General features: G+C 53.0%; 1 protein-coding gene across 2 annotated transcripts in view; it reads left to right on the top strand.

Moving 5' to 3' along the window:
- Positions 1-12,077, top strand: part of FGF18 (fibroblast growth factor 18) — a 35,478-nt gene extending 23,401 nt beyond the window's left edge. The window contains exons 4-5 of one of the 2 annotated variants that reach the window (XM_003134056.6): positions 4,215-4,321; positions 11,409-12,077. In XM_003134056.6, coding sequence (XP_003134104.1) covers positions 4,215-4,321; positions 11,409-11,675 — 374 coding nt within the window. In that variant the 3' untranslated portion in view covers positions 11,676-12,077. The remainder of the gene's footprint in view (positions 1-4,214; positions 4,322-11,408) is intronic. The other variant, XM_013990660.3, reaches the window with a different exon arrangement.
- Positions 12,078-22,655: the final 10,578 nt, after the last annotated feature.

Here is a 22,655-nt window from a genome sequence, read left to right as displayed (position 1 = left end):
CCTTCTGGTCCAAACCAGATCTGAAGCCATTTCCTACCTCTCTGGCTGTGGTTTAAACCCAGACTTAGCTGCTCCTCTAAGCTCCCCCCATATCCCAGAATCGTCTAGAAGGTACCTTCCTCAGGATGACCGTAGGCACCCCTTCCTCCCTCCGGGTCCTGTGGGGGTGGAACTGGGGAGGTCTGGACCCCAACCTTTGGCTCTTTGGGCATCCCCACCCACAGACCTCAGCCCTAAGAAGCTGAGGTCAAAGCCAAGACCTTTCCTGCCCGCCCTTGGTGTTTGTTCATTCTCTGCTCCTGCCCTCTGCAAAGGGAGTGGCATGGAGGCAAAGTGACCGGCGGGGGAGACAGGCTAAGACCCAGATTTCTGGGTTAGCAGCCTGCCTGGGTGTGAATCCTGCCTGTTTTTATTTATTTATTTTTTTTAATTTTATTTTTGCTATTTAGGACCGCACCCGTGGCATAGGGAGGTTCCCAGGCTAGGGGTCGAATCAGAGCTACAGCTGCTGGCCTACACCACAGCCACAGCAACGCCAGATCCAAGCTGCATCTGCAACCTATACCACAGAGCACAGCAACACCGGGTCCTTAACCCACTCAGCGAGGCCAGGGATGGAACCCGTGTCCTCATAGATACTAGTCAGGTTCATTACCACTGAGCCACGATGGGAACCTCCTGAGGAGGTGACATTTGAGTTGAGATGTCAGCCTAGGAGATGAGAAGCCGCTGCTTATGGGAAACTCTGGGCAAAGCCAGCTCCAGGTAGAGGAGAAGTGCAAAGGCCCTGGGGTGGGTGTGTGCTTGGTGTGTTAGAGGAGGAGCACCAAGGGGGGGTGTGGCCAGTGGGCTGTGAGTGAGGGTGGGAGGTGGGGGCAGGCAGCAGGGGCCAGATGGAGTGCCCCTTAAGGGTCCCCGTAAAGAATCTGGCATTTGAGTGGGTTGGAGATCCTTGGGAGGCTTTAGCAGGGAGGGGACACAGTTCGTTTTCTACTTTCACAGGATCCCTCTGGCCGATGGGTTGAGAGACTGCCGGGGGGCAAGAGTGGCAGAGAGAGGAGGAGGGGATGCCAGGCTGGGGAGGAGGGAGATAGTGTCCCCCCCACCCCCCACCTGGCCTGGGACAGACGTGAGAATGGATGCGAACGGAGATGAGGTTTCTAGCTCCTGAGGGCTTCATCTGGGGGCCTTGGGGTCTTAGGTCATGAGACAAGGGGCGCGTGATGCTGAGAACCAGGCAGGCTCTGGGGCAGACCTGGTCTGGGTGGGCGGAGTCTCTCTTTCTCTCTTTCTGAGAACTGCTGCTGCTATTGCTCCCCAAAGACTTTACATAATTCTGGCCCGGCTCCCTCCTCATTATGTCATGCGCCCGAGCGGAGTCTAGGTCACTCCATGGCTTGTTGCGGTTGAGGGGGAAGAACAGATTTCTGGCCCCCTGGGTGCAGACTCTCCCCACACTGGGGTGGGGGTGGCGAGGCTTGGGGGGGGGAGGTGCAGTCGAGCCCCTCCCCAGGCCCTGCGGATGGCTTAGGCAGAGGCCAGCGCTTCCCCGACGTGCCGTGGTTGAGCAGAGGTGGGGGCTGTGCTCTGAGCCAAGTCTCCCTAGAGCTGGGGGCCCTCCTCTGGGATCCCGGCCGCAGCAAGAAGAGCCAGGCAGAGCTGAGGTCAGCCCTTCCAGCCGGGTTGCTTCTCCGAACCTCAGTTTCCTACACTGTAAAAAGGGAACCAAGACACCCACCCTCCCTGGGGATGTGCAACTTTAGCATGCAGCCGGAGCTGTTCTGAGGACAGAGGCCCTGGCAGACAGAGCTGTTTCCCTCTGGGACTCACTTGGGGTCCTGGGCCTGGCCCCTGCGGGCTCCCCCTCTTCTTACAGTTTCCTGTCCCTCCCCCTCTCCAAACCGGGAGACAATCAGAATAGGGTCAAGCCCCATCTCCACGGCAGGGGTGAGGAAACTGAGTCTCAGAGGGGTGTGGGGCTTGCTCAAGGTCACGCAGCCAGGATGGCCGTGGCAGAAATGGAATCAGACCCCATGAATCCCAGCCTAAGGCATTTTCCGATAGACTCTTGGTGTGGGGTACCAGCGACCCTGGAGGATGCCGAGGAAGTTGGGGACAGTGGGAGCACCTTGGGGAGGCCAATTCTGCTCTGCCTCTGCCTTTTTTTTCCACTCTTTTTTTTTTCTGGGAAAATAGTTTTGTTTTACAGTCATTAGGAAACTTAAACAACAGTTACTGAGCTTCCCCTATCCGAGCCTCTGAACCCAGGGTGCTGGATCCTTTATATCATTTTAGGGAAGCCTTGAAATAGCTGTTGACAGTAGGGATGACTGACTAGCCCCATTTGACAGGTGAAGAGACTGAGGCCCAAGGTCAGACAGGTGGCAAGTGGGGTCAGGAATTCAGAGCCATATCTGTGCACGCCAAAGCTCTCACCTTTCCCTTTACATACGCTGCCTTCATCAGAAACTCCTCGGAGTTGAGGACCCTTCTGACCCCCCAACAACCCCCATCCCATGGGGGCCCTGAGCTTTGTGAAGAGATACAGAAGGCAAGTCCCAGAGCTGCTCTGATGCTTGGCCCTTGGTTCCCAGGGACCAAGCTAACAGGAGACTTATAGGGCGTTTGAACTAAGGGGAACAGGCAGCCTGAAGGGCTTGTAACCCCTTATCTCGATGTTGGTTAATATTCTCAACTCCGTGTTTACTGGGGATGGGGGAAGGTGGAGAGAAGAATGTGCCCCCCACCCTTGTTCCTAGAATTACTAAATTCTTGTTAGATCTTTAAATTTTATGTAAATTCTTCTTTTTTCCCTTGGAAAGATGGGTATCATATTTTAATTAGTCGTGGTGTCAAAGGAGGGCTAGATTAATTATTGGAAATCCTGAGTTCCAGATGGTTTTAATTTTCACAGCAGGGCACCAGGGTATATATTTAAAAATTTTTTTTATTAAAATCATACCTAGTGTATTTTAGGGGCACGGAGGTACACTCTTTGTGGCTCCAAGGATACTGTATTTAGGGCTATGATTTTTGTTATGGAGAAGCAAGTCCCTTGCCACTGAAATTACAGTTTTGTGGGTGAGGGAGGGGCAGGTGCTGGGAAACAAAAGGTCAAAGGAGGGAGGGACAGAATGGGGGGGTCATAGGCAAAGAAGGCAGTTTTGGAGGGGTTGGAGGGAGGTGGTTGCGGGGCGGGGGAATGGGCCTAGGAATTCAAGCTCAGAAAAGGCACATGACCCACCAAAGTCACACGGCACCCTACTGTACAGAAAACGTGGAGTGGCAGGGTGACAGGGAGGGGGCTTGCAGTATCCCTAATTGAGGCAGTCACCCTTTGGCCACTTGATGTCCTTGTTCAGTCAGGCCTTTGGGGATCAGCTCTGGACACCCCTAGTCCGGAGGGGGGCTCTATGAAGCATGGGTGGTTTAGCATGGGGTCCCCAACTCTGGACTAGGGGATGTTGGGTCCTAATTGGGACTTCTGGGCTCCTGGGAGTTGGTTACCCCTCAGCGTCAGTGGCTTTGATTGAGGAAAGTGAAATTTTATGCAGAGAGCATCCTTTCCCCAGGGCCTCGAACCACTGCTCCCAGGCCCTTTCCCACCCAAGTGGACAGGGCACTCCCTCGCCTCCATATCCCCGGGGGGAGGTGGGGAGGGGATACTCCAGATGTTTGCCCTGGAGGAAGGGGCCTCTGACCTAAGTTTTGGAGGAAGTAGCTTGGCATTCCCCAAGGCAGTTTGTGTGTGTGTGTGTGTGTGTGTGTGTGTGTGTGTGTGTGTGAGCTCACGAGCATCTGTCTGATCCCTTAGGCCAGAGACTCCTGCTTCTCTGGGGTTATTTGTGTGGCTATCGGCCCTGTTTTGGGGAAGGGAGTTAAAGGGGGGTGGTTCGTGGGTGATGAGGGCGAGAGAAGGCACACCGATCTTTGGATCTTTCACCACAAGGGACAGAATGCCCCTCTGGCTGGAGCGATCTGGGTCCCAAGTAGAGTCCAGAGGAGCTGGGGGAGGGGAACAGGTGTCAGGCAGCTTCTCTCCCTGCCTGAGGGGCAGGGGGCTCCCATGAGACCTGTCAGAGCGGTCCCCTGGGCCCGATTTTGGGCAGTGTGGGGGTCCTGGGACATTGTCGGGAATTCTATTGCTGAGTCTTTAGGCCACGCCACTGTCCCCGGTAAAAAAATGTGTCTTGTTCTCCTTCTGCCTTTCGAAGCCCAGCTCCTAGTGGAGACAGATACCTTCGGGAGTCAAGTCCGGATCAAGGGCAAGGAGACGGAATTCTACCTGTGTATGAACCGGAAAGGCAAGCTTGTGGGGAAGGTGAGTGATGGCCTGGAATTGGGTGGGTCCCCTCGGCAGCTCTGGGTAGCTGGAACAGTGTGTCCAAGGCCCGGTCAGCTTCAAATGGAAGCACCTGCGAGAGACAGAGAGAGAGAGAGAGAGAGAGAGAGAGAGAGAGAGAGAGAGAATGTGTGTGTGTGTGTGTGTGTGTGTGTGTGAGATCGCTTCCTCTCGCCACTCCCACCTTGTCTCTGTCCCCCCAGGCGGAGGGATCCGTGGCTGTGACCCAGGGGAGCTTACAGCACTCTGATCTCTCCTGGTGGAGGTGGAGCTTGCTCTTGAGTGGGAGAATCCTTGAGGGGTTCTGGGGCTCCCTGCCCGAATGTACCTTATGTCTGGGAACAGGGAACCAGCAGGCCAAGGGCTGGGGGCTGCAGCATTGTTTTCACAATCATCAGGGGTTTACGATTCCTGGAAGCAGTGCCTCCGGAACCCAGCAGCCTCATCAGTGCTGGGCCTTCTGATTCTAGCCTTTCAGGAGGATTTTATTTCTTTGGGACAGGCTAGAGAGCTGCACAGAACACATTACACAGCAGGGGTGAGGGGTGATGGTGGACCCACAAGCCAGGGGTTCTGAGCCTCCTGCTTTTGCTGTGTGTCCTTGTTGGTGAAGCTCACACACTTGCTTCCTTTGGATGTTCCAGTGGAAGGTGTTACTGGCAGTAGCTCTATGATGGAATCAGGCCCCATGTTCCCTTCTCTCTGCAGGGACCCTGCTCACCCCCTTTCCAGCTTGTACAAGGGTGATTTCTGCTTACAGGTGGCGTGGGGAGTGGGTAGAGGGCAACCCCAGATTCCAAGGAGGACAGCTTCTGCTGCTTGGGGGCAAGGCCCAGGGTGATGATTTGCATCTGTTACACCTTGTTGGAGGGAGAGAAGCCTGATCTCAATTCCTGTTTAAGCCAGTGGTTTGGGCTTCCTGAAACCCCCAACTTTTAGTCCTCTTCCCCTCCCCCATACCCAAGTGCCCAGAGAGCCGGTAACAGGCCAAGGACCCCAGCCAGGGTATTGTCACTTATGATTGCTTCATAACAACAGGTACCAGTAGGCTCTGTTAATTGAGCACCTACTTTCTGCCTGGCCCTGGGCAGAAATGCTCCCAAATAATCCCGTGAGGTTGGTACCACCACCATCCCCCTGGCACAGATGAGAAAGCTGAGGCTTGGCCACGACCGGGCACTCCTCCCAGGTCCCACATTGGAGCGAGGCAGGCTTCAAAGCCCGGTTTGGAGTCCAGCCGCCCTGCCCACACCAACTGAAGCTTCTCAAAGAGCAAAATAATAGTAATCCGCAGAGCGCAGCCCTGGGATGCCGAGGAGTGGTTTTCATTAGTGATTCACTTTCCGCGCGTCCCGAGGCGAAGGCGAGCCGGCCGGCGAGGGGGTCTGGGGCAGGGGCGGCGGGCGCGCCGGGCGCCGGGTCCCCTGGCCTGGCCGTGCGTTTCCTGTGGCGGCGCAGCCAGCCCCGCGTCAAGGCGCTTTGTTCTCCTGCCCGCCTGGGCCGCCTCCCAGGCCCAACCTGCCTGCAGTTGTGGACTCGGCTTTCTTTTTCTTTTCTTTTTCTGCCCCCCTTTTTCGCTCTTTTTCTGTGTAAAGGAGGAGGCGCACGCAGCCCGCCGTGCCAGTGCCCGCGCGCCCCTCCCTCCCCGTCTGCGCGGTTCCCGGCATCCTGACCCCAGGAGGGCCGGCCCGGGGTCAAAAGAACAGCCCCGTCCCCTCGGGCCGCTCCCCGCCGCCGGCCGCCCTCCACCCGCCCGCCGGCTGGCCGCTGAGTCACCGCTTCCACAGGAGCCGGCTCCGATTTCCTGCCCCTCGCCCTCTCGCCCGTCATTAATATTGGGGACGGTTCAGCTGGCGGCGGGGCTCGGCGCAGCCCCGGGAGCCCCGGCCCTCCCTTCCTCTCCCCTCCTTCCCAACCCCCTTGCGGCTGCTCCCCCCATCATCCCTTCCTGCTTTCCGGGCTGGCCTGGGAGGCCCCAAGGGCATCCCCCTCGAATCCACCTGTCCCAACTTTGCCCCAGGGGCAGGTTCCCCCTGTTGGCCTCTGCCTAGCCCAGCGCCCCTCTCGCTCTCCGGCTCCCGCAGCTGGAAGCCCCAGATCCTTGGGTCCCTCTTCTGTCACAGACTCCTGAGCCAGTCAGGCCGGGTCCTGGGATTACCCTTGATGGCTGATGTGTGTTTGCTCCTTCCTCAACTCCTGCCTCTTCTGGCCTCCTACCATTGCGAGAAGAGTGTTCTTCTAGCTGCCTCCAGGCCTTGCCCCACTGCCCCCGCTCAACTTTCTAAAGTGCCCAAGGATCAGGTCTCTGCCCCCCAACCCAGCTCAGAACCAGTTCCTGGATCCTCACCACCTACCTGAGAAAGGCTGCATTCTCTGGGGAGAGGCTCTCTGCCCTCATGTCACAGACACATGGCACTGCCAGCCCCCGCTCCCTGGATGGGGACTTGAGGCTTTGTGTGTGCTGTGTGTGCCCTCCGCCAGGACTGCCCTTCCCTCCACCATCTGCCCTGAGTACTGGCTCCTTCTTCCATAGCCTCTAGTTCGTGCACCCACCCCGGAGCCCACAGCCCCTCACACAGCCCTCTCTTGCTGGTCTGCTAACCTGGATTGTCACTGTCTGTCTTTGTGCCTGCCTCCCCGGCTAGGCTGGCAGCTCAACGAGGGCCAATTCTGGATCTGTCGCACACCTGCCCCAAAGGCTGCAGAGACACCAATGAAATAGTCACGTGGTGCCTTGCTTTTTGAGGACTGACTTTTCACCTACAGCCAGAATTAGCCCCATCAGGCCTGGGAATCAAAGTGCCCTGACCTCACTGAGTCTCAGTACCCTCACCTGTAAAATGGGAAGAGAATGCTGGCACTTATCTTAGTAGGCACTTACTTAGTAAATATTAGTTACCTTCCCTTTGAAGCCGGGTCCTTCACTTTGGGGCCTCTTGACCTCAGCTTAGGCCCTGGCTCCTTTGGAGGAGGACAGCTTTCTCGGCTGCTCTTGACCCTGAGTGTTGGTCTTCATGCATCTGGCCACAGCTGGACACATCGTTGAGCCCCCAGCAGAGCCTTTTCCCATGCTGCAAGACCCTTGGCGGTGCTGCCCTCTCTGCTGCATTGAACCCATCCTATGCCAGAGCTCTTCTCCTGAGCTCCTGGGAGATAGGTGGTCCCCCCTCTCCATGCCACCTCTCTGGGTCCCACATCCACCTGACCCAGGGAGGCAGTACTTCCTTTCATTCCATACATAGTTGTTGAGTCGAGTACTATGTACTAGGCAATTTTTCGATTTTTCTCATCTGCCCCCTCCTGTGTGGTCACTGGTGTGTCCTCTTTGGGGGCAGCATAGGGCCCCCGACCCTTTCAGGGCAGGGGGTACCATGCCCACCACCCCATCTTTGTGAAGATTGCTTTGGTGAGAAGCAACTGAAACCCAATTCAAAATGCCTTTAAGCAAAAAAAAAAAAAAAAAAAAAGAAAGAAAAAAAAAAAAGGAATTTTTTTTCCCTTTTTTTTTTGCCTATGTAACTAAAAACATTCAGGGGGTAGTTCTAGTTTCAAGTAAGACTAGAACTAGGGGCCAGATGATGTCATCATTATTCAGTCTTCAGATCAAATAGAAGGAATCGGACTCCAGTTTGGAAAGACGGAGGTTGGAGGTGGTAGAGTGGAGAGATGATCAAATTCTACTAAATCACCAAGGTTCTGGGATGGGCTATTCCCGTCCTCTCTAAATATTGATGATCTGCCTTGCCTGAACCAATTGAGTCAGCATTTGGGGGGATGAGGCCCAAGCACATGTGTTTTTTTTTTTTAAAATCTCTACAGGGTTGAAGAGGTAGTCAGGGCAGAGGGTCAAGCCCCGGGAAGCCTACTGTTCGCTGCTTATCTGCTGGGTCTGAGTTTGTGGTGGGGAACTCGTGACTGTCATAGGCCCCATGGCTCCCCCAAGGGGCTTCTGACCTCTGGAGCATTGGGAACCTCAGCTTGAAGCCCAGCTTCTCAACCCAGACGTGTATGAGCACGTGTGCCAGGCACCATGCTGGCCCTCGAACCTCCGAGAACTGGCTTCATGCTGATGGTGGCTCTGTGGTCCTGGGGCAGGCGAGGTGTTTAGATGGGCAGCACCCACCGTTCCATAGGCTTTCTCCTCATGAGCCTGCCTGTCTGGGACTAGACAATAGAGAAGCGAGCTGCAGTGGCAAAGACAGGTTCAGATCCTGGCTCTGCCACTTAACAAACTCCATGACCTTGGGAAAGCCATTTTTGCCTCTTTGAACTATTTCCTTCTACCAGCTAGAGGCTACCTCAGCAAGTTAGGAGGATTAAACGAAATAGTGGGTATGAAATGCCTGGCCTATAGTCGGCGATCAATAAATGCTAAATGAGGAGTTCCCTTTGTGGTGCAGCGACTAGTGACCATGAGGTTGCACGTTCGATCCCTGGCCTCGCTCATTGGGTTGGGGATCCCGTGTTGCCATGGGCTGTGGTGTAGGTCACAGCCAGGCTTGGATCCTGCGTCGCTGTGGTGGTGGTGTAGGCCGGAAGCTGAAGCTCTGGTTCAACCCCAAGCCTGGGAACCTCCATAGCCATGAGTGCGGCCCTAAAAAGCAAAAAAAAAAAAAAAAAAAAAAAAAAAAGCTACATGAATGAGTGAATGACTGGGGAGACCAAGGCAGGCAGGCAGAGCGCACCACCCCTCTACTCACTCTGTCCCCTTCTCAGCATATCCCCCAGAAGGGGCCTCTCATAGCTCATGACAGTCTCAGGGACATTTGTAGGGGATCCAGGAGGCAGATTTTCTTTTTGGAGGAGAACCCATCTTTTGGTGTCCCCCCCACCCCCATCATTTCTATCCTAGGAGAACTCTCATCCATTTACCCACAGATGCTCTGAGCACCCCTGTCTTGGCTGGAGACCTGTGCTAAGCTGAGAGAGCAACTGACAAGCAACCCCGACCTCCTGAAGCTCTAGGGCTGCTGAGGGGAGGCGGGCAGATAGAGAATTGCTCTCTTGGGAGGTGGGAGGAGGAATGGATGTTGAGGGGGTTCAGATGAGGGGGTGTATGAGTCCAGTAAAGTCTGATGCTTAAGTAGAGGCTTGAAGGAAGAGGAGGAAATGGCCAGGGAGCTAGGTGGCAGTCAGGGACGGCTTCCCAGGGGAGGCGGTCCCTGACCTGAGCCTTGTAGGTCGAAAGCAATTTTCCAGGCAGATATTCTAGGGTGGGGAAACAGCCATAGAGCAGGCTTTGTCCAGTTTGCTCCGACTGTTCCATTGAGACTGGCCAAGGGACCTGGACTCAGGTTGGACAGACAGCTTCCAGAATTACTCATGAGGGCTCCCCCCTCCCCCAGTCCAGAGACCCCTGCTTTCTATCCCCCTTGAGGCTCATAGGCCCCTCCCCCGGCCCTCGGCTTCCCTCACGCAACCCCTCACTGCTGACCCCGCCCATAATGTCCTCTGGGGCCCGCGTGTGTGTCTCCCAGGCCCGCCCCCTGCCCACTCTGCAGCCTCCTCGAAAGGTCTCTGCTCCAGAGAATGTTTTCTTACCCCGTCTGTCCCTTTACTGCAAAGTTCAGCACTTTGTCTGCAGGGCCCGAGCTTGCCCTCCGCTCAAAGGTGAACGTTCCTGGAAGCTCCAGCCCGTTTTCCACTTCAAACAAAAGGCTGGAACTCGCACCTCAGTCTCCACGCACAGCCAGACCGCTGGGCTTCCAACTTGGCTGGGCATCTGTCCGTAACGAGGAGTGGGCCCGGCCTAAATTTGGAGATGTTCGTTGGAAACTCGAGTGCTGCTAATTCAGGCCTTCCAGCTTTGTGTGTTTCCCACTCTTCCACATGGAGCAATTTGCCTTTCTCAAGGAAGAGATTCAAAGCCTGCTTCCCACCGCCTTTTGTGCAGATCGGATCCAAGGAGGGAGGCCAGACCGACCAAATCACCTGCTCTTCAGAAATGCTTTAGCGAGTTCCTACTGCGCGCCAGGCCCATGGATACGCGTCATTCCCCATAACATCTCTGTGAGGCAGGAGGCCTTGTCCCTGTTTGGTCCAGGCGAGGAGTCCAAGGTTTAGAGAGTGGAATCAACTAGCCTGAGGTCACAGAAGGAAGTGTTAGAGTTGATGCAGCTTCGGACTCTGAATCCAGTGCTCCTTGCCTGGCAGAGTCCCCCAGGGGGTTCACCTGGGACCCAGAAATCTCAGAACCATGAGTACAGGCCTTGGAGTTTGGCTGTGCTAAAACTATTTTTAGAGGCTCCTCTCCCTCTTCATACCAGATATTAAGATGGAGCACATCCCACACGAAATGTAATTTACAGTTAACTGTGTAACGGCGGAGTTGAGTGGCAGTTGAGGAGTTGACTTCATCTCAGGTTTATTGCCCATCGGTTGGGACACCTTTCCATTGCATGTGATAGACCACAGTCTCAGCTCTTTTAAAGGAAGCAAGATATTATTGGCCCACATAACAGTGAGGTAACTTGAGCATTGGAGGCAGCTCGGTCCAGAAGCTGAAAGATGGGAGGAGGACTTGGTTTCGCTCATCCGCTTCCTCTTGGCTTCGCTTCCTCCAGGTTGGCTTTGTGGTCGGACAGAATTTCCCCTCGTGGTGGTACAATGGCTGCCTCCACTTTAGCCTTACGTGTTGTCCAAGTTTAAATCGGCCTTTGTTTTGGGGGATCACTTTATGCAGGGATCTTGAGCAACACGGATTGGATGGCTCAGGCCACCTGACTTGCTCTGCACCAGTCAAAAGGATGTTTTGATGGGTCATGTCTCCGTCTCTTGTCCTAGCGGAGCTGGGGTGGAAGCTCCTGGCTGTAGGTGGAGAGTGAAGAAGAGATGATTCCTTAAATGATGGGGGGAGTCTGTCAGTCCCCTGATGGGTGAGTGGGGAGGATGCAGGGGCCAGTATGACAGATCCAGGGAGTGAAATCGCTGAGGCCAAAGCTTGGGTCAGGTCCTGTCCACTCGGCTATCCCAAGCCTTGGCCACCTGCTATTGCCCACTCGCCGTAGCTCTGCCCCTTGCCCCTGCCCGCCCCCGTCTCACCTCCTCGTGCTCTCTCCTCCTGCAGCCCGATGGCACCAGCAAAGAGTGTGTGTTCATCGAGAAGGTCCTGGAGAACAACTACACAGCCCTGATGTCAGCCAAGTACTCTGGCTGGTACGTGGGCTTCACCAAGAAGGGGCGGCCACGGAAGGGCCCCAAGACCCGGGAGAACCAGCAGGACGTGCACTTCATGAAGCGCTACCCCAAGGGACAGGCAGAGCTGCAGAAGCCCTTCAAGTACACCACAGTGACCAAGCGGTCCCGGCGGATCCGCCCCACGCACCCCGGCTAGGCTGGCCCCGCCGTGGCCCCGCCAGGCCGCCCCAGCCCACACTCACACTCACGGAGAACTGCAATCAGAGGAATATTTTTACATGAAGAAATAAGGAAGAATTTCTATTTTTGTACATTGTGTTTAAAAGAAGACGAAAACTGAACCAAAATTCTTGGGGGAGGGGGCGCGCTAAGGATTTTATTGCTGACTTGAAACCCCCTATGACAAAAGACTCACGCCAAGGGACTGTCGTTACGCACAGGTGCTTGTGTCTCTCTGGGGACAGACAACTCTAAACTCGTCCCCAGAGGACTTGAATGAGGAAAACGACACTCTGAGAAACCAAAGTCCTTTTTCCCAAAGGTTCTGAAAGCAAAAAAGCAAAAAAAAAAAAAAAAAGCAAAAAAAAAAAAAGAGAAAGTGAGAAAGTAGTACCCCCTCCCCCCAACAATTCCTCTCCCCCCTTTTCCCCAATCCCCTCTCCCTGCCCCAAACTCCAACAAAAATCGCTCTCTGGTTTGCAGTCATTTATTTATTGTCCGCTGCAAGCTGCCCCGAGACACCGCGCAGGGAAGGTGTGCCCCTCGGAATTCTCGGCGCCTCGACTTCCGACGACAGACGGCCTCGTCCAATCCTGGTGACCCTGCATTGCTCGCAGTTCTGGAGGATGCTGCTAATCAACCTTCCGTGACTCACGTGACCTAGTATACCAATGAATAAGGGAATATTTTAAAACCAGCTATATTATATATATTATATATATATAAGCTATTTATTTCACCTCTCTGTATATTGCAGTTTCATGAACCAAGTATTACTGCCTCAACAATTAAAAACAATCAACAAATTATTTAAAAAACCAGGAGGCGAGTGGTGGCCCGGGGGCAGGGCTCAGGCACCCTTGGTGTTTCATTCTTTTTGGTCTGAGGTCGTTTGCTCCTTCATTCATTCAGGCATTAGTCATTCATGCGTCTAGTCATGCCTTCCTCTATTCATTCATTGACTCAGGCTATGCTCCAGGCACTGTTCTAGGCACTGAGAACGCAGCCTTAGACAAAGCAGATGGAAACCCTTGCCTCCGGAAAGATTAAACTGTAAAGAGTCATTGATTCGATGGTTGACTCAGTCATACGTTCACATACACGTGTTCTCACATACATTTACTCGGCACCTCCTATGTGTCAGGGCTGTTCGAGCCACTGGGGATTTATCAAAGAACCCAAGGGAAAAAAATGACAGCCCACAGGGAGACTGCACATAGAGTAATTCTCTTGACAGCCATGATTCCTTGCTGCCTTCATTGATTTATTAATGGAATTGTTTATTCAATTGCATATATATTTTTTTAAGCCCTGACTAAGTGCCAGGTACTCATTTAGGTACTGAGAATTCATCAAGGAACAAAACAGACCCCCCCAAAAAAAAAAAAATGTGTATCTCCCGGAGTTTGCTGTCCAGGGCTTATGGATGGAGTCATGTGTGGCGCTCACACCCGGGTTTTGCCAGGCACAGGCTGAACAAGGCAGTGCTGGTGGTTACTGACCTCCTGGTGATGGAGCGGTCTGAGGGCCCCCGTCAGGAGGGGACTTGGTGTTTCTCTCCTCAGACTCTCACGGGTTGGAGCACGAGGAGGATGTCTGGCCTTGAACTTCCAGGGCCCTTTTCTTCTAGTTTCTCAGGGCTGACCCAGGATGTGAAGGGGGGGCAGGGGGGGATGCCGCGTTAGTCTTGGGGTGGAAAGCAGGTCAGGCAGGAGGTTGAGGGGAAGGTGCCTCTTCTAGGGTCCTGCTGCTGTCGCTTGCCTCCCTTGAAAATGCCCCCTGCCACGAGTGGCCAGAAGAGGTCCCCCTGCGGAGAGAAAGGGACAGGGGAAAGTGTAGGGGGCAGAGGGCTCCCGGGCAGGGAGGCAGCTTGGCTTCTTCCAAGCTGCCCGCTCCCTCTAGGACCTGCCTCAGTGCTCAGGCCAAACACCATTCTTGGTTCTGAGCTTCATCCCTGGGCCCTCGTCTCATGTCCTGCATGTGCCTGTGACAGCACATCTCCAGGGACTTTTGTGAAGTCCTTTCAGACACACCATCTCCTTGCGACCTTGGGATAACTGGGGAGCAATGTACTACCATTATGGCCAAGGTATAGATGGGGAGACTCAGAAAAGTTTAGCTGCTTTCCCAAGATCCCAGAATTAGTGGTGGGGCTGGTACCCAACCCTGTAGCCCCTCTAGGATTGCCATAGCTTCCACTTGGTGAGTGCCTGTGGGGTGTCAGACCCCAGCTTCCTGTCCACCTCCCCAGCTTCCAGAAAACATCCCTTGTGTGAACTGAGGTCCCTCTGACTTTCACATTTGACAGATGAACAGCCTGGGGCTCAGAGAGATCACCCACGTGCCAAGGCCTCAGTGAGCAGCTGACTGAGTCTGAGACCCTTGAGGATAATAAGTGTGATTGTAGTTGTCATTTATGGAGCACCTATTATTTGTCAGTTTCTTTCACCCTCTATTACTTAAGTGAAACAATAACCCTGTGAGATGGATATGTCCTGTCTTGGGCACTGAAAGTTTCAGAGAAGTGATAGGACCTGTGCCGAGCAACCCAAACTAGAAAATCATGGTCCCAGAATTCAGTCAATCATTCATTCATCCAGTAAAAATGTGGTTCATTCTGTGCCTCATGCTGTTTCAGGGGCTAGAGATACCGCAGGGAGCTGCACAGAGCCCCTGCCCTCTTGGAGCTTACATTCCGCTGGGAAAGATGCAGGAAGCCAAGCAGATATAGAACATGATATCAGATAGAGGTAAAGTGTAGGAAAAATAAAATGGGGTGAGGGGGCTATTTTAGATAGAATGGTCAGGGAAGGCCTCTGAAGCGGGGACCTATGCAAACACTGAGGGGAAGAGCATTCCAAGCACAGGGAACAGAGAGTGCTAAGGCCTGGAGGCATGTCTGGAATACGGAGGGGCCAGTGGGGCTGTGGCAGAATGAATGGGGGAGGGAGGCAGAATTTTGGAGGGGGCCAGACCGTGACTTGAGCTTTGATTCGGAGTGAGATGGGAGCCACATGTGATGTGCCTTACACTTTACAGGGACTGCTCTGGCTACTGTGTGGCGAAAGGTGGGCAGACTCCAGCCTGGGGCTGCCTGAGGCCAAAAGGACCCTGCACTGCCTCCTACTGCTGGCTTTGCCTGCCTCCTACCCCAGTACATCCCCCAGGGTCTCCATCCCCAATCCACAGGCAGCCGGCACCTCCCAGACCCAACACCTTGCCTTTGCTCCATCACAGGGGACCTGAGGCCAGGGGTGACTTCCTTTCCTTGGCCCTCTAAAGACTCACTGGCTGCCCAGCAGCGAGTTTCTTCGCCCGTCTGAGTCTGACTTTGGGAGATGGAGACAGAGATTTCTGGACATTTCCTGAGCTATGAGGAATGCATTAATGATAAGCAGTGGGCTGGTGGGAAGATTTCTCCATCAAGGATGACGTCTTAGGATGCTTGCTTTGGGGCAGGGGGTGGGGTGGGGTGCTGAGTGAATGTTTCCACAGTCCAGCTGAGTAGAACCCTAGTAAGAACAGCCACCACTTTTGAAGCCCCTACTATGTACCAAACACAATCTTTTGCTTTTTTTTTTTTAGGGCCACACCTGCTGCATAGGGAGGTTCCCAAGCTAGGGGTCTAATCGAAGCTACAGCTGCCAGCCTACAGCAGAACCACAGCAAAGCTAGATCCGAGCCACATCTGTGACCTCCACAATGGCAATGCCGGATCCTTAACCCACTGAGTGAGGCCAGGGATTGAACCCGTAACCTCATGATGCTTAGTTGGATTCGTTTCTGATATGCCATGACGGGAACTCCCCCAAGCACAATCTTATTGAACCCACCCAACCAGTCTTTGGGGTGGGCATTTTTAGCCTCACTTTATAAAACAGGCTCAGAGAGGCGGAATCACTTGCCTGAGGTCACACAGTAAGTAGAGAAGCTAGGTTTTGAACCCAAGTCCGTCTATCCCGAGAGCTATGACTTGATGCCAGCCTGGATGCTTGGAGCACTCAACATCTGTCCAGAGTTTCCGTCTTTCCCCCCAACCCCATGGGTCCTGCCTCAGTGTCCATCACCCCCCAACCCCCCAGAGGAGGGAGACAGATATAAACCACATTTCAGGTGCCTGATGACAGCCCATCCTTGACCCCATGGATCCTCCCCAGGATGACCGTGTCCTAGAGGTCACGGGGATCTGGGACTTAAGGCACCTGCATTTCTTTTCTGCTTGGTCACTTTGCCAGCTGTGTGACCTTGGGCACGTCACATCTTCTTTTTTAGCCATGTCCCTCCTCAAGCCAATTGTTTTTACCTTGCAGGGCCCATGTAATGTTCAAAAGAGATAGCAGGGCAAATAATTGGGGATTATGCCTGCCCAGCAAGAGCTGGAAGGCAGGCGTTTTATCCTCAATCTTTTCTTGCCATTTTCCTTCAACCTCCTCACTTTAGACAGGAAGGGAATCATGACCCAGACAGGGGAAGAGACCTGCTCCAGGGCACCCAGCGAGTTCATGACAGAGCCCGCTAGATGACCAAGGAGCAGTGGTGATGCCGATGATAAATGCAGTGGGGTATATGGGCTGCAGCCGAGGGAGAGGAGGCAGGGCTCTTTCATGGAGGTCAAAGTCAGGGGGCCCCTCCAGTGATCAGCGAGGTCCCTCTTAGCATCCTTCCCAAGTTTGCTTCTCTGAGCCAAAGAGGCAGAGTGTGGGAGAAGAGGGCTGAGGTCTCTTGATCCCGGACTCTCATCCCCTGCCCCCAAGCCCTGCAGTGGTGACATGTGCCAAGCGTTAGAAGTGAGTAAAGGGGTGCCTTGCCTAGCATTTCAAGGGGCCAGCAGGCAAGAACAGGTCCCCACACTGGGAAAGAAGTGGGTTTGGGGATGAGGGTACGCTCTCTCCTTACCTGCCACCCTTGGCGTGGTTTGAATCTGTCTCCTCCTCCTCCTTCTGCTTCTTCTTCTTCTTTTTTTTTTTTTTTTTTTGTCTTTTGTCTTTTTGAAGGCCGCACCTGTGGCATATGGAGCTTCCCAGGCTAGGGGTTTCATCAGAGCTGTACCTGCCAGCCTATGCCACAGCCACAACAACACCAGATCCGAGCCACGTCCGCGACCCACACCACAGCTCATGGCAACGCCAGATCCTTAACCCACTGATCGAGGCCAGGGATTGAACCCGCAGCCTCATGGTTCCGAGTCAGACTCGTTTCCACTGCGCCATGATGGGAACTCCTCTGTCTCCTCCTTCTATGGCCACCCCTCCCCTGACTACTTGGGTAGGAGAGGGACGTGACACCCATCAGACACCTCCTGTGGACGGTGGCGTGCACACACCCTGTCCAGGATGGTTCCTGGTGCAGAGGGAGCATTTGGTACCTTGGTTTAATAGTAGTAATCTGTGATCACATTTGATCGGCACAAGAACCTTGCAAGCTAGGTGTCAGGAAACCCATTTTGTAGATGGGGAAACTGAGGCCCATAGGAGAAGGCAGTTGGCCCCGGGTTTCACGGTAGAAAGTGACGGAGCCAGATGTGAAGCTAGGCCTCCTTGTTCCCATCTTCTACTTCCTCGCTTCATCCTCTTCATCCCTGCTTTTGTTGGGGGTGGAGAGGAGAACAGAACATGGAAACTTGGGGCAAGAGAAATAAAGCCTTCCTACTGGGCGGGTGGAGAGGACGTGACAACCAGAGGAGGCTGGGTCTGGGGGTGTTCCTGTCAACCAGGTGGGGGAGGGGTGGTAAAGCCCCAGGCCGAGTGCAGGAATGAGATGCTCTCCCGGCTCCCTGCCCACCTGGAGCCTAACAAGGCTGGGCTGGGATGCCTCGGGCTTGAAAGCCCCGTAAATGGGCAGAGCCCTCCCTCCACAGCCACAGGATCGGGGCTTCCAAAGAAACAGTAGTGAATGAAGTGCTAAAGATGTGAAGGCTGCTCCCCAACCATGCAATTAGGGAGTGGGTCTGTTACAAACATTAGGGGGGGAGTTGGGGACCAGACGGCGGCAAGGATCACCCTGCTCATCGTGTCCCGGAACCGCCTGGCCCCCTGGCTGAGGTTTCCAGCTCTGGCAAGGAGAGAAGGTGGCAGGTAGCCCCGGCGTGTGGACCCCCCCAACAGAGCAGGCCAGCAATTAACCAGGCATTCCTCCCCTCCCTGGGCAGCTTCACCGACCTAATTAGCACTTGCTAGAGTTTCTGCCAAGCTCCTCTGCTTGCTTACTTGCAGAAGGAGCAACTCTTCGAATGTTCTAGCCTGCCAAACTGACCACTGCAGCTGCAGGCACCATTGTAGCCTCTGGGGTGGGTCAGAGGTGCTGGCTGATTTTATTTATTTATTTATTCTTTATCTTATGCTTTAGCTGCACCCACAGCATGTGGAAGTTCCTGGGCCAGGGATAGAACCCGTGCCACAGCAGCAACCTGAGCCAGATCCTTAACCTGCTGTGCCACCGGGGAACTCTAGTGCTGGCTGAATTTAAAAGACTGTCGTAGACTGAAGTTTCATTTGCCGAAGCCATGCAGGGCTAATGGTCACTGAGCACCAGCTTTGTGGGGGCATTTTACCCAATCCTCTTATTTAATTTTCTTACCATAATCCTCTGAGATAGGTGTTCTTTTTTTTTTTTTTTTTAAGAGGTGCACATGTGGCATATGGAAGTTCTCGGCCTAGGGGTCGAATAGGAGCTGCAGCTGCCAGCCTATACCACAGCAATGCAGTATCCGAGCTGTGTCTGTGAGTCTGTGATCTACACCACAGCTCATGGCAATGCCAGATCCTTAACCCACTGAGCGAGGCCAGAGATTGAATCCACATCCTTATGGATAGTGGTTGGGTTTGTTACCACTGAACCACAATGTGAACTCCTGAGGTAGTTTTATTTTTTTATTTTTTATTTATTTTTTTATTTTTGCTTTTTTTTTTTTGCATATGAAGGTTCCCAGGCTAGGGGTCGAATTGGAGCTACAGCTGCCAGCTGATGCCACAGCCACAGCAACGCAGGATCCAAGCCACCTCTGACCTACACCACAGCTCACAGCAATGCTGGATCCTTAACCCACTGAGCGAGGCCAGGGATCGAACCCTCATCCTCACGGATTCTAATTGGGTTCGTTACCACTGAACCACAACGGGAACTCCTAAGATAGTTATTTTTATCTGCTTCCTACCAAGGAGGGAACTGAGGCTCTGAGAATGTCAAGGTCAGGAAGGTCAGGTCTTAGTCAAAGTCATCCATCAGACTCCCTGAATCCTGCCTGTGACTCTTGTTACCACAAAGCAGCCCCCACAGGGAGTTGGTGTTACCCTCTTCTCTCCAAGGACAGAGGATCAGAGGGCAAAGTGACATTCTCAAAGTCACTCCGTTATTAAGTAGTGGAGCTGGAGGTGGGGGTTGGAGGGATGAAATATTCTAGGTAGAAGCAGCATCATGTGCAAAGACCTGGCTGAGAGAGCAGGGCTTCTGGGAAAACACAGCAAGGGGGCCAGGGGAGGGTTTATGATTTCAACATAGGAGTGGCCACTTGGCTGGCAAAGATGGAGGAGGGGGTGTTACTGGAGGACTCGCCCTGGGTCTCTGTTTTGTTGGGGAGCCTGGGAACCCGGGCCAATGGACATTAACGATGGTGGTGATACCACACCTTCCTCAAGCACCTCTGGGGGCTGCTTTAGAGTCCCATGTGTTTCTAGTCCCCATCAGCTCTCACCTCATGGTTTTCGCAGCCACTGAGGATCACGGTCTGCATCAGTGGTTCCCAACTAGGGTGACCTCCGGACACTGGGCTGTGTGGGGGGACACTTTGACTTGTCACAGTAGGGGGCTTGCTACTGGCATCTAGTGGGTAGCGTGCTAAACACCCTCCCATGCCCAGAGCAGGCTCTACAACAAAGAATTACCTGGTCCAAAATGTCCACTGTGCTGAGGCTGGAAAACTTTGGCCCAGATCCATTCTTTCAGGAAAGTTTGGGCAAAATGGTGATTTTCTAATTCTATCATGTCTTCTGCATCGATCGACTGGGATTCTTCTGTACACAGGAACTTTTCTCCCTAGAGACAATTACTGCAGGAAAAACAAGGGCCTGATTCTTTTTTTTTTTTTTTTTTTTTTTTTTCTTCTCTTTTTACGGCTGTACCCGTGGCACATGGAAGTTCCCAGGCTAGGGGTCGAATCAGAGCTGTAGAGGTCGGCCTACGCCACAGCCACGGCAACATGGGATCTAAGCCGTGTCTGCGATCTACACCAGGGCTCTCGGCAACGTCGGATCCCCAACCCACTGAGCGAAGCCAGGGATCGAACCTGCATCCTCATGGATACTAATGGGATTGTTTCCATTGAGCCACAACGGGAACTCCTGGGCCTGATTATTTATTCACCAATTTTCAGAATAATTAATTAACTAGCATCCTCCAAAGATAACCAAAGTCTTTTTTTTTTTTTTTTTAAAGTATCACCAGCGGAATTTTAAGAAATTTTATGTCTTTCAATCCATGACAGTGATTAGTCTTTGCGAAGTTCAAGTTCTTCCATCTTTGACCGGTGACGACTCCAGGGAGACAAGACTGGAGACATTTCAACCATTTGACATGAGGGTCTTGTGTTCTTTTGTCCCTGTCCTAGTGTTCTGGTAGCTTCTTTGCTTCCAGGGGTGATGAGGTAGCTCTGGTTCATCTTGTCCTTTTTTTCTTTTTTTGGCTTTTTAGGGTGGCACCCTCAGCATATGGAGGTTTCCAAGCCAGGGGTCAAATTGGAGCTGGAGCCACTGGCCTATGTCACAGCCACAGGAACACAGGATCTCAGCAGCGTCTGTGACCTACACAGCCGTGCACAGCAACACCGGATCCTAACCCACTGGGCGAGGCCAGGGATTTTACCTGCATCTTCATGGATACTCGTCAGATTCTTAACCCACTGAGCCACAACAGGAATTCCCTATCTTGTGCATTTTAAAGCTCTTAGCACAGTGCCCGGGGCGTCCCGAGTGCTCATTTAATGCTGTGACTATCGTGAGAACAGAAACCAGCCCCTCCGAGCTGCTTTCCTTCAACCCCCACGGCATTTGGACACTTGCTTCCTGTACCCCCAGATGGTCTGGGGCAGGTCCTGAGCGTGATGAAGATTCACGTTAGCCAGAGACGGTGGCAAGCAGTGGCTTTGTTGGGCAGTGGGACCTGCCAGCCAAGAGAGCACATCTATTAGAAGCCAGGGTAAGCCGGCAGAAGAGAGGGGCAAATTAGCTAATTCAGGAGTCAAGGCCTTGCTTTTGTTTTCACTGTCAGTTTTAATCCTGCCGTAACCTTTGACCTCAGCCTCGGGGCAATTAGTGCCTGCAAGTGAAGTGGTGGCGGGTTTGAACCTCTGCCATCATCCCCGGGCTGAGTCAATACCTTTGCATTCTATGACATGTAATTGAGGCAAAAGGGTTTATTTAAGCTAACAAATGATTATTTCCCACAATAGAGCCTCCATCCCAGTTAGTGAATTGGCTCTTCCAGGCATCCTATGTTTTGTGTTCGACCAAAGCCTGGATTTCACTGACCGCTTTGTCCTCTCCTCTCCTCTTCCTTTCTCCTCTCCCTCCTCCCACCCCTCCCCTTTGCCCTCACAATTCATTTCAGTAAATTCAAAGTCACTAGCATTCACGGGGCACCTCCCCTCCATTAGGCTTAGGCTGTAGGCAGGCCAGGCCCTTAGATCCCAGGACAATTCTGGCTCACCCCCGAAGGATCTCACAGCCTCGTGACAAAGACAGACACATAAACAGATAAATTATAAATTATGCTGTGATGTGATAAGTGCAAAGTAATTCAACAAGTCTAGACAAAGAAGATAGATGGTGTGGAGGGGTCTTTGTGCAGAAGAGTCTAGAAGGGAGACAATACTGTAGACATTTGAACCATTAGACATGAGGTTTCCATGGGCCAAAGAGGGATTTTGTCCAAGTGGCCCGAGGGTAGTTATTCAAAAGAAGGTGGCACACTTGTCACTACGGAACACAGATTTGGTTCGGGTTCCCTGCTCCCCTTATGGGGTCTTATACTTCAGAGAAGTCTTGTGCCAATCTCATGCTTAGGAGCTGAGTCTTGATTCATCAAAGCCCATCATGCTAATTGCATTCCCCCTGCCAGTGACCGGCTTAAGACAGGGCCACCTGACTCTATTCTGGCCAATGAGCTATGGCGGGGAGGGGGGCATCTGAAGTAGTGGGAGAGGGGACATGTTTCTATGGAAGTTTCTTAACCCTTAAAAACAGACACAAGGAAATCATGATTCCTTTTCTGAGTCTGGACTTTGGTGAGGATGTGATGGCTGGAGCTGTCATAGCCTTCTTGCAACCATGAGGAGAACCTGTTGTTATATTGAGGGTAGCAGAGCGAAGAGATGGAAGGATCCTGGGTCCACGATGCCATTGTTCAGCTGCTGAACAAAGCAATCTGGGGCTTTCCTGCCTTGAGAAGTCTCATGTTCAGAGATAACAAAATGTTCTCTTTCAGCTGGATTTTCTGTTATGTGCTGCCGGAAACTTCCCAACTAACAAGGAAGAGGAGGTAGAATTTGAAGAATGAGTCATGAGAAGGAATAGGGCATTTCAGGAAGAGGATACAGCCCAGATAATGGTGCTGAGATAATGGTGCTGAGAAAATAGGAAACGTGCATCATAAGTGCACGGAAGGCTTAGTTCTGAGAGGTCAGATAAGGCTCCGCCAGGTTAGTCAGCATCCCATTTCCCCTCTGTCTCTGCCTCCCTCTGTTCCTCCATTCCTCCTGAGAGGTTCCTCTTCTTCAGGCAGCCTCCTCTCCAAAGGTAAATGGGAGGGAGATGCAGTTAGCAGCAATCTCAGCCTAGACATAAAACGTTATTGAGTATTCATTCTTGGCCCAGGCTTATGCTAGGCTGTCCCCTCTGGACAGAGTGCCTAGTCCAGGGACTGCGACAAAAACGTAAAACCTATGTTTCTAAACATGTGATCATTT

Source organism: Sus scrofa, chromosome 16, assembly GCF_054392235.1.
Source record: "Sus scrofa isolate SSC_HxYL_T2T_F1_AM1 chromosome 16, Sscrofa_HxYL_maternal_Yorkshire_Landrace_v2.0, whole genome shotgun sequence".
NCBI lineage: Eukaryota > Metazoa > Chordata > Mammalia > Artiodactyla > Suidae > Sus > Sus scrofa.
The sequence above is the reverse complement of the archived record's forward strand: the minus strand, read 5'-3'. Positions and strand labels throughout refer to the sequence as shown.